This window comes from Prunus dulcis, chromosome 1 (genome assembly GCF_902201215.1).
Source record: "Prunus dulcis chromosome 1, ALMONDv2, whole genome shotgun sequence".
In the NCBI taxonomy this organism is placed as follows: domain Eukaryota; kingdom Viridiplantae; phylum Streptophyta; class Magnoliopsida; order Rosales; family Rosaceae; genus Prunus; species Prunus dulcis.
In genome coordinates this window covers 38,581,007-38,592,892 of record NC_047650.1, presented here as the reverse complement: position 1 = coordinate 38,592,892, position 11,886 = coordinate 38,581,007, and the positions used below count along the sequence as shown (strand labels likewise).

The following is an 11,886-nucleotide window of genomic DNA, read 5'->3' as shown; positions in this document are numbered from 1 at the left end:
TTAAGGTTTAATGATTGAGAAAAAATTTGAGTTGAAATTGAAATTGTGACGTACAAGGAAAATAAAAACGCCGAACCAAATTAAAATGAAAATCAACAACTTCTGAATATATTTTGGTGCTCTATCACCTTGATTATGTCTCCTTGCCATTCGAAGTTACAATATGGTTGTCACTCAATCAATTCAAGTTCAATATATCATCCATTTTGTGACCTTATATCTCACAATTCTGATTTCAACCCAAAATTTCCCTCAATTTGTTAAAGCCTAATAGTACAATATAGCCTAACTTGTTTTTATTTTTATTTTTTTAAAACTACAGTTAAAGAAAAATAATAAAATGTCTATAAATTGTAAATTTTGAAAAACACAGTTACTAATTTGGCTAATTTCTTTTTTCAGTGGCCAAATTGAATTTTCGTGAAAAATCCAATAACAAAATAGGTATTTAACCCAAAAAAATCAGTGATGGTGCAATACTCTCTGTTAGAATAATATTACCGTCGCAATTGAGAATTCACTTGTGCCCAAATATTTTTTTCAACATTGACGTCGACGAAAGTATCAATTATACGAAATTACATAAATACTAAGACAAATATTAGCAAAATATGAAGAAGAAAAAAAGCTTGCTTTAATGAAATGAAAAAAGCTTAATTTAATGAAATGTACTATATAATTTTTTTTGAAAGAAGGTGACGTTGTTATCAATCAATTAGTAAGGTACAATTCGAGAACGATCCTCAATCAGCACATCCAGAATAATATCTAGGGTCTTCCTAACGAAAATGAATTATTATTTAAGAAAAATCTTTTTGTCATGCAGAGAAGATGAGATTTGCTAATATTCGGGTCTTCCTAATATTTGAGAATGCTTATTATACTAATATTTCGTTAATTATGTTTAAAAATATGAGATTTTTTTAAATAATATTAAACACCATGATCCATGGCCATGCAGAGAAGATGAGATTTGCTAAAAGGTCAAACCTACCCTTCCATAGTTTTAATGGCCACAAACACGACCGCGTTCAGGTAAGGATTTGCAGATGCGTCCCCGAGAGGCTAAGCCATAAAAAATAATGTTAACAAGAAGAAAAGGCTTTGGCTTTGGCTTCGTTTAAAAAGCACGTGTTTTTGGTTTGGGCATTTCAAATTTCAACCAGATTTCAGCATCGGCCATGATTCGATCCGAGTAATATTCTTGTTCAAATACAATCCAAAAACCCACATCTCCAGCTTCTCTCTCTCTCTCTCTCTCTCTCTCTCTCTCTCTCTCTTTTTAAGAGTTGACCCGTTCCGTGGTTTGGGACTGATGAGGAGCTCCGGAATAGTAGCTTAGCTCGGATTTTGCGAGGCCCCCAATTCTTCTTCAATCTGTTTGAAAAGGTCGGATCTTGCCATTTCTTTCGCAGATTATAACCGTAATTTTAGTGGGTCGGTTTGATTTGCATTCCTTGTGCTTGAAAAAGCTTGTTTATTTACCATGATATTGCTGATTTGGTATATTGCGTGCATAATTATGTTAGTTAAAAGGCGCTTTTGTGATTTTTAGTCATGTACCGAAAGTTGGTTGATTTTTTATATGGTTTTATGAAAAGAAGAATATAAATTTAATTTCATGAACAAATATATAGGACACATTGCAAAAACCCACTTGAGCAAATCCCAGCTGCACAAACAGGAGATTTTATGTCAATATATTTTCCGGTTATTTATGTTAGATGAATGCCAATCCAAGACATTCTGATTAGGTAGATTTGGATATTACTACAAGGTACAAGTTAGCGGTGATTCCAGAGTTGTCGTGTCAAAGCTATCACAAAAGGGCTTATTAGGTTCAAAATTTTACTTCAAATAGCAGTACATTGGATGCGAGCAAACATAGTTCAAAAGGCTGTATAGTTTACATGTGAACAATTTCAATTTAAGTCTGATTGACTTGAACATATGAATCTTACTGACAGATAAGGTAGAGACTGAAGGTTTTGAGTAGGATTTCAGTGCTTCCAAATGGTGACACGAATTCTTGTTAGTCATCTCGTGGTTATAGAAATGACAATGCATATGCTGTTTCCAGTTAATAAAATAATGCCAATGTAATTTTGTTCGTAATAGAAAAGAAATGCATATGCTTCCAAGGAAAAGGTTATAGGATTGAATTATGGTTGACATTATTGATCGAATAGTGAAATTGTTGAATGGCATAGGTTCGTTAGTGTTTGGCAGACAGAAAAGTTTTTGTTCCAAAAAGGAGATGAAGGTGAGGCATTCTATTGAAAATGACATGATCCCATGTGTAATTTCTGCAAAGGTGGGAAATAGAGGATAATCTCGAGGGGGGAGGAGAAATTTAGGAATTTTGTGGTCCTGTCCGCTAAAAGGTCCATGCTAAGTGATGTAATATTGTAATCCAGCATAAGTTTTATATAGAACGAATTTGTGCAACTCTTGGCAAGGTTCAGGGTGATTTGTAAATTTGACAGCTTGAGAGCAGAGAACTAGGTTTCAACAATGTAGTCATTGACGTTATTTAAATTCTTGGAAATAGATACTTGGAAACCAATTTTTCCTTGTCTGTGGAAACCAATTCAATAGTATTCATTTCCATTGCGTCTTTTCTTTTCTGTAGTAGTTGGATTAGTAACTTCTCGGCTCTAAAAATGATTGAGTAATTGGCAGATGTAACTAACATGTAAATCTAAATAAATTCTGACAAAATTCAAACATAATATAAATGAATGTGACCCCTCTTTTCAAAAAATGAATGTGATCCCATACATGATGAATTCTGTCAGAATGTCTATTCTTGAAAGGTGCTAGTCATTCTTGAATCGTGCTTTTTGTTTTTTCAGAATAAGATTGGTTTAATTGTTTTCATTGCTCATTCAAGTGTTTTGTAGCTTATAAAAATATGTATTGAGCCATAGTTGAGTTGACCGTTCAATCTTAAAACAATAGTATAACTATGTTGATGTACTTCGTGACTGCAATATGCTAGTTTCCATAGTGTTCAAGTAAGAAATTTAATTCTGGTTCTCTAGGGATAAGCTTAAAATATCATTTTGTTTTTGTAGGATAGAGAACTTGCCTTTTGTTTTTGCACTTTTTTGTTTATGTAAGTGATGGTGAGGGGAGACTAAAATGGGAACAAGACATTAGTACTTAAGTTCTGAAGTCTTCATTGTTGATTTACAGATTCTTCTCTGAGAACTATGAGTACGGGAATAAAGAAATCCCCTTCAAATGGCTCTGAGAAGATTTTATCATTTGAAGAGCAGCAGGCAAAGGTATCTGCAGTAAAAGTGCTCCTTTAGCATTTCTATAATTGCTTTCTTTAACTTGTTTTAATTCCTTAAGTTAGGGCATGATAATACCCTGCAACACTCTGCATGCATGCAGATTAACGAAGTGAAGAGGTTGATAGGAACATTGCCTGATAAGTTGTCCATTTATTGTTCTGATGGATCCATCTCAAGGCATCTGAGGGCAAGAAACTGGAATGTCAAGAAAGCTACGAAAATGTTAAAAGATACCTTGAAATGGAGGGCAGAATACAAACCGGAGGAGATTCGTTGGGTATGCTATCATTTATTGCTTTGTAGTCCGAATTCACATACACAATGTCTACCAGATTCTACCTTTTCATACTGCTTAAAACAGGTTCCCTACTCTGATAGCGTACTAGTAGTCAAATGAAGCCTGATATATTCTGCAGGTTGCATCCTTTGTTTTTCTTTCTTTGTTTCAGTGCATACTGAACTGGCTTATCTGGTTGTGGTTCAGTGTACTGAACCTCAGTCAATTGACCTTTCTGGATTTTGTAAAATTTCAACCTTCCACACCTATTAGCAGTTCTTTCTGAATTCAACCCCACCTATCTAGTAAACTGTAAGAAAATTGATAGACACTCAAGAGTCCAGCATAGCTATAATTACTTCAAACCCAGATAATTACAAGGGTCATCTGGAGGAGTCAGGGTTGGAGGTTGTGGATCCAGGTCAAGTTCTTATATGATTACTGAAGTAACAATGTTCTTACAAATTCATCATTTCCATTTGTAATGCAGGAAGAGGTAGCTCGTGAAGCAGAAACAGGGAAAATTTACAGATCAAATTATTTTGACAAGCATGGGAGACCAGTTCTTGTCATGAGACCTAGTTGTCAGGTTTTATCTTCAAAGCCCTTCTGACACCTCCATGAATTATTTGTGATTTATAAGTTAGCTATAACTTAATATTTGACTTTCATTCTGAGCTACATTTGGAATCTTATGTGCTGTAAAACTGTTGTTATTTGTCAGCTTTATTCATCTTATCTAACCAAAATATCCCATATTGAAGCAGATAGTTTTTCCAGAAAGAGATAATAAGCATATTAATTGTAGTGCACAATCAGTGACAAAATCATTGCCTATAGCATCTTGTCAAATTCCTGATAATAGGCTATGCTATATTTACCTATAAATGTAATGCTTTGGAGATCTATATTTCAGAAGAAATCTATTTTTCCTTGTTAACATTTCGTAGTTTCTTTTAATTGCAGAACTCAAAGTCGACAAAAGGACAGATTAGATACTTGGTATACTGCATGGAGAATGCTATTTTAAATCTACCTCCAGATCAGGAACAAATGGTTTGGATGATAGATTTTCAGGGTTTCAATTTGTCACATATTTCAGTGAAGTTGACACGGGAAACTGCCCATGTTTTACAAGACCATTATCCAGAACGCCTAGGTCTTGCAATACTGTACAATCCACCAAAGTTTTTTGAACCATTCTTTACGGTAAGCCCAGTTGATTGCAAATTTTGTTGTTTAAGTTTTCACTAGCTCTATACTTTGCTGATGATCATTTTTATAGAGCTGTAACAGTATCTTTTCGCAGTTATACAGCTTTTGGCCTTTGGTCATATTTCCTTTTGGCACATGAATTGCGAATGACGACCTAAATTTGAAAGTGGAAGAAAGGCAAACTTTTTTCGTGATAAATTAATAAGATCCATAGTAATAAAATTTGTACACCTGTAAGCATGATTTTTTGTCAGTTTCATGTTATCCTGTGCCATTCCAAGGGGCTGGCCATCCCCTTTTCCCCTTTTAGTAAAGTCTCAAATAGAGAGGATGTCGCTTGGTACTTGGCAGATTTGTATTAATGTGGAGAAATCTATAGCCGAATATATCAGCTTGGTGGCTATGATACTTAAACTAATGTCTTTTGTTGCAGATGGTAAAGCCTTTTCTAGAGCCAAAGACTTACAACAAAGTCAAGTTTGTTTACTCGGATGATGTCAATGCCAAGAAGATAATGGAGGATCTATTTGATATTGATAAACTGGAGGCTGCATTTGGGGGAAATGATACATCAGGTTTTGATATAAATAAATATGCTGAGAGGATGAAAGAGGATGACAAGAAGATGCCTGCAATTTGGACAAGAGGAAATCCTGCCTTGGCAGCCTCAGAACCTGCCCCTACCAGTGCTGCTCTTACATTGGATTCTATCAAGTTAGACTCAGATTCTGATGCATCTGATAATGAAAAAACAGACAGTTCCTCATCCCATGGGATAGAACCAGAAGTTGTCTCAGACCATGATGAACTGGTGGCTGCCGGTACCAGAAACGCTACAGAAGATGTACATTGAGTATAATAATGGCTCAAGGTATATGGTGAGTTAACCGAACTGCTGTATCTTGCTGACCCTTTTTGGCTGTCTGGTTAGGTACTAAAAATTTAGAGGGATTCTGTGAACTCGAGTTATCAATTTATTTGAGCATTTTGGAGACGCAATGAATGTATTCGCCTTGTGCGAGGTAGTCAGAACTCATGTAGTCCACAATTCACATAAGAGATAATAGTGTTTGTCTCCGTTCTTTGTGCCTTATTGTTCACTTCTTCACTTAAAACATTTTCTCCACGCATGTGCATCTTTTTCCTCATAGAAAAAAAGTTCAATTCAATTCAATTGCAATTGGATTTGCTATATTAGAATCCAATCCGATCCAATTAAGTATGTAAAACCAATTCAAAACAAATCCAATTATGGATGGGAGTATGTAAAGCCAATTCAGAACAAATCCAATTATGGATGGGAGGAAGGTGTCTGTCGTACTGAGAACTATGAATCGAAGCCATACATAAGTTAAAGCTTTCCTTGAGAGATAAAGTTCACCGTTCTAAGATGAAGAAAAACTCGAAAAATTGAATGCACTGAGCAGAACCAGTTGCTGGGAATTGCATCACATATACTTTAGGTTTGAACACTATCACAAAAGCTTAAAATACCACCCGCAAAGCTTATAGCACAAAAAAGAAAAAGAAGATTAAAGAGTCTTGGAGGAAACTCTTACACTCAGAATTTAATATAGTTCTACAATGTTGATGCTCAAAAATAGTTCGGCACTTTTGGGCCAAACTTAGTAATGTATTGGCCTTCGAGATGTCCTGGGCCTCGGTAGAGCAGCTCATTTGCATAGAAATGAAAGTGCTCTGTAGTGCGGTACTGGCTGAAGGCTCTCCGATACTTAAGTAAGTACGGAGTGAATGCTAATCTGGATAGGGTAATGGCTAAATATGCCGAAAGTTCCAGTTACCTCAATTTTGAGACTTATGCCCCTTTTATAAGTCTTGGGAGGTGTGCATGTTGTGTAGAATTTCGATGTGGGACTGTAGACATTCATTGTGGGCGTTCCACGTGTCCAAAGGGTGGTTTGGGATCTGGCCTTGCGCTCGGTAGTCAGGGTTGCCGAATGATTCCTTACCGATTCCTTCTTTTCATCTACGTGTCATTCCATTATTGGTTTGTTAGTTGTGGTATAAATATGAGTCCCCCAAGTTCCCAATTGAGAAAGCTTCTTAGTTGGTGACTTGCTTTTCTCTCTGGTGTCTCTGGTCTTTCCTAGGAAGTGTTTGGTCCTTTTTTTGAGGCGTCCTTCAGGTTTCCCAAGGGTCACCAAGTTAGTTGGGCCGTTTACTAGTCATGTTCTTCCGAACGGCAAGGCTTGGCCTGTTCATATGTCTATCCCGATGGCATCGTTGTCGCTTAGGCTTCCGTCCAAGTTGTGCACATTGGGCAGCAAAATCGACTACATAGGATGACGCTTAGTCTTCTGTGCTCAGCGTGCAGGTCGCCTCAGCCTCTGATTGGGGCCACGTGTCGGGGCGCGCATGCAGAGTAGAGTAATTATGACACCAGTTGATTTTTCAAGGTGTATTGGTCACTCACTTTCCCTATAAATAGGAATGATTCCGTATAGAATAGTCACTTGCGTTTGTGAGAGCGATTTGAGAGTTTTTGCAAAGGCGATTTCTGGTGATCTATCTTCGGCAGTATAGGTGATTTCTGGTGGCATTGTCACGACGGATGGATTTCAGGCAACTTTCGCCGCCGTAATAACAAGGTATTTCTGATATCTTCAACCCTTTTTCGATTAAGTGCATCCTTATGGCTTGAACGAGACTATGAACATATATGAACACGAAGAACGTTCGGTAGTCTAGTTGCCGTAGGAAGCATTAGTTGTGGGAATCCTTAGTTTGATCCTTTTGCATGGCATTTAGTTTCATTCTCTTTGTTTGTTGATGTCCGATAGTGAGTCTCCGTCTGGTCGTGAACCCAATACATTCAATGGGGAGTCATCAGATGATCAGAGGGATACCGATAGCAAGGCACTAAGCTTCGACAATGCCAGTAGTGAAGATGGCGAGGTTAAGGTCGTCGGTGAGAAGGTCAACGTTGTATCCTCATTCGGTTGGGGAAAAGTTTTGCCCACTGAAAGGGTAGTGTCGTTAGCTACGGTGTTGTAAGGCGTTGACTGCACTAGCATGAGCCAATACTGCGAGTTTCTGATGAGGGACACGCAGGTGCCAATTGGCACACTAGCTATCAATTGGAGACGTCCACGTCCGGCCATCAGGCCGTTGCTGTCGAATCATCTTCTCGACTTGTAGTAACGATTGTCCAGCAAGGAAACCCTATGATACTTTTAGGTTAGCCCAAGGAGTTCTTGTTCTGGGTTAACTACCTAGAGCCGAACAAGATTACTGAAACAGAGTTGGCTAAGCACCGTGTTGAATATCGGATTTGGTGAAATGGAGGATTTCGGGGGCTACCGAATCTTTGAGCAACCCGAAGGATGGTGAAGTCGTCTTCTTCACGGACATCCTGAAGCAAGTGGTTAGGCTACCGCTGCAACCTCTTGTTCAGAGGATTATAGCCATATGGGATATGCTATTAAGACATTACAACCCCAACTTCTGGGTGGCTCTGATGAGGGTTATTATCGCCTTAAGGCTTGCCGAAGAGAGGGAGCTGTCGTACAAGCAATTCTTCTACTTATACAGTGTCACTAAGTCCAATAGCGCTGGGCACGAAGGGTGGGTTCAGGTTAACTCTTCGAACGTGGCCACTTCGTTAGGGCCGTGCCGACCTCCCAGAAATCACGAAGGTATCGGCAGGTGCTCTTGTCTGATGATTGGGAATCGCCTTCAGACAGCCCAGTCTGTTTTCACATTCCCATAACTTTTCAAACAATTCGTAGATAGACTATTTGTCGTTCGGTAGTCCTTTTCTCTGTTCCTCTAATTGAATCTTATGTGTGTTTCTCTATTACAGGGAAGTTGAAGCAGCCGATTCCCACTACGGCTGACATACAAAAAGTTGAGCGAGTGAAGAAGAAGAAGGTACTTGCTGCTGATCAGATTTATCTGGACTTCCTTTTTACTGCGAACTTGATCAAGGCCCGCCTCGTCAACCCAGCAGAGAGTAAGTGCTTTTATTACCGTTTGTTCATTCAATATATTTCTTTTACTCACCGAATCTTTTGATTATACAGTGGTGGATGCTGAAAGATGTCAGAGACCTCGAAGAGGCATCTCCTAATAAGGCCAAGGCCAAGAAGCAGCGGCAGCAGCAGATGGGCTCTTTGGCTCAGAAGGTCAAGGCTCTCGAGCCGTCAGAGGCTGATTTGGACAATCAGACCATGTTCGAATGGTAAGGCAGCTTGACGGCCAGAATCAGCAGGCCAATGAGTTGGCCGCTTCGAAGGAGGTTACCAGCAAGCCACTGGTAAGCAGTCGGTCGTCGTTGAGCAAGACCCGGTTCTAGCACTGAAGAAGCCTCGAATGCAGGATCATGAGAGGGCCATTTTCTTTGGCGAAGACGAGGATTAGGCAGCTGATTCGGCCTCCCTGGCCTACCTTCAGAAGACTATCCAATTCGTGAATCACTTGTCCAAAGGGTAGTTTGGGATCTGGCCTTGCGCTCAGCAGTCGGGGCTGCCAAATGATTCCTTACTGATTCCTTCTTTTCGTCTACGTGTCATTCCCTTATTAGTCCATTAGTTGTGGTATAAACATATAATATGGTCTATTTGAACACTTCATCATATTACATCAGATGCTTATACACAGTAATGATAGTAAACTATATATATAATTGTATAAAGAATAAGTTCAATAACCAATAATGTATTCATTCAACTTTAGCCTCTCTAGGAACCTAGGTCCTACGCGCCCTCCTCATGCTACCGAGCAAGATCCAGATCCAGAGCCTCTGCTAGGTCCACCTGAAGTAGTTGTCACTAGGGCGGCACCATCTCCTTAAAAGAAAAGAGATCTCTCATAGTTAGTTCCATATCAAATCATTACCAGTCATCTTAGTCAATGATTACTCGGTGATTAAGTGCAAGCCATTATTGTTGTTACGGTTAGTTAAGTGATTGTTAGAATTAGTGGAGTTAGCCTATAATAAGTTGTATAGCTGGCAGCTCACCCTTGGTCTTTATATATCTACAGTGTAACAATTATTGTTAATTAATTGAGAGAATATTCATTTCTCGGTATGGAGAGCCTTTTGTCTCGCGACTCCTCTTCCCTCATTTTCTTTAGTCTCTTTCTCGTACTCAAACCCTCTGATTTCTTCTTTCTCTGACAAATATTGTTAATGAATTGAGAGAATATTCATTTCTTCTTATGGTACCGAGAGCCTTTTGTCTAGCGACTTTTTCCCCCTCATTTTCTTTCGTTTTCTCGATCTTTCTTGGTTTCAAAACACTCTGATTTCTTCGTTATCTGTACTTTCATGGCTTCTCCTTCCGATTATGCAGCCTCTGTCCCTCCCTCCATTCTGCTACCTCCTCAGCCTACTGGTCCTCTGCTCCCTCCTCAGTCTGATCCTTTGCTCCCTCCTAAACCTACGTTAGCTCCGATAGCCGTGGCGGCATCACCTCCTTAGACCTTAATTGACAGCTTTTATGTTGAACTCAATGCCAAGGGATATAAATTTACTAAGCCAGAGCATCCACTTGAAGTTGAGCCAAAGCATCTGCCTGAAATAGCTACTGCACCCTCCAAAGCCGGGGCTACGATCAACCTAAAAATACTTATCAACAGCAAATACCTTAACACGGCCATGGCAGAGGACGCCACCGCAACCCCCAAAGCCCCCAAAGACTCCAAAGCCCTCAAAGCCACACCCATAAAATTGAAGATTCTGATGAATGGCAAAGATATAGCTCTAGCTATGGCAGAAGCTGCAGAGCTGCGGTACCCTCCACCGTCGCAGTCCTGACACCATGCTTCAGAAAACCAATGCTTCCAGTCGATGTCGACCCAGAAGTCGAGTCTGTCGTAGATCTTCTTAAGGAGATGTATAATGAAGTGGTAGTGACAGCAATCCTTAAATCACTAGTACAACTACAAATATTTGATAATTCCTTCAAGAAAAAATAAAAGAATAAGAGGAATTAATGTTATTGGTGGATGAGGCATGTGATGCCATTGTTTTCATTAAAAGCCCTGCCGTCCTTGCCTCCGCAATTGATTTCTTCATTCTCTGTACTTCCATGGCTTCTCCTTCCAATTATACGGCTTCTGTCCCTCCCTTCTCAGCCTACAGCTCCGACAGTTGTGGCGGCATCACCTCCTCGGATCCTAATTGACAGCTTTTATGCTGAACTCAATGCCAAGGGATATAAATTTGTTGAGCCAGAGCATCCACCTGAAGCTGAGTCAGAGCATTCGCCTGAAGTTGCCGCTGCACCCTCCAAAGTTAGGGCTACGATCAACCTAAAAATACTTATCAACGGCAACGACCTTAACACAACAATTGCAGAAGAAGCCCTCAATGCCCCTAAAACCCCCAAAGCCATCAAAGCCCTACCCATAAAACTGAAGATTTTGATGAATGGCAAAGATATAGCCTTGGCTATGGCCGAAGCTGCAGAGGCCGCGGCACCCGCCACCGCCGCAGTCCAAACAACAAGCTTCAAAAAATCAATGCTTCCAGTCGATGTCGACCCAGAAGTCAAGTTTGCCATAGATCTTCTTAAGGAGATGTATAATGAAGTGGTAGCGGCAGCAAACCTTAAATCACCGTACAACTACAAATATTTGATGATTCTTTCAGGAAAAAAGAAGAAGAAAAGAATAAGAGAAATTAATGTTATTGGTGGAGGAGGCATGTGATGCCGTTGCTTTCATTAAAAGCCTTGTTGCCCCAACCGCTGCAATTGATTTATTCGTTCTCTGTAATTTTACGGCTTCTTCTTCCAATTCTGCAGCCTTTGTCCCTCCCTCCACTTCGCTCCCTAATCAGCCTACTGGTCCGCCGCTCCCTCCCCAGTTTACTGGTCCTCTGATTCCTCCTCAGCCTACGTTAGCTCCGATAGCCGTGGTGGCATCACCTTCTCAGATCCCAATTGACAGTTTTTATGTTGAACTCAATGCCATGGGATATAAATTTGTTGAGCCAGAGCATCCACCTGAAGTTGAGCCAGAGCATACACTACACCCTCCAAAGCCAGGGCTGCGATCAACCATAAAATATTTATCAACGGCAAAGACCTTAACACAGCCATTGCAGAAGAAGCCGCCGCAACACCC

At 39.8% G+C, this 11,886-nt stretch overlaps 1 protein-coding gene across 1 annotated transcript; it reads left to right on the top strand.

Moving 5' to 3' along the window:
• The first annotated feature begins 1,267 nt into the window (after window positions 1–1,267).
• LOC117613837 (phosphatidylinositol transfer protein 3-like) lies at window positions 1,268–5,885 on the top strand. The gene is made up of 6 exons (XM_034342427.1): window positions 1,268–1,389; window positions 3,199–3,290; window positions 3,403–3,579; window positions 4,070–4,168; window positions 4,546–4,788; window positions 5,228–5,885. Exons 2-6 carry the CDS (start codon window positions 3,216–3,218, stop codon window positions 5,645–5,647), a joined length of 1,014 nt encoding a protein of 337 aa, XP_034198318.1. The 5' UTR covers window positions 1,268–1,389; window positions 3,199–3,215; the 3' UTR covers window positions 5,648–5,885.
• The last annotated feature ends 6,001 nt before the right edge of the window (window positions 5,886–11,886 follow it).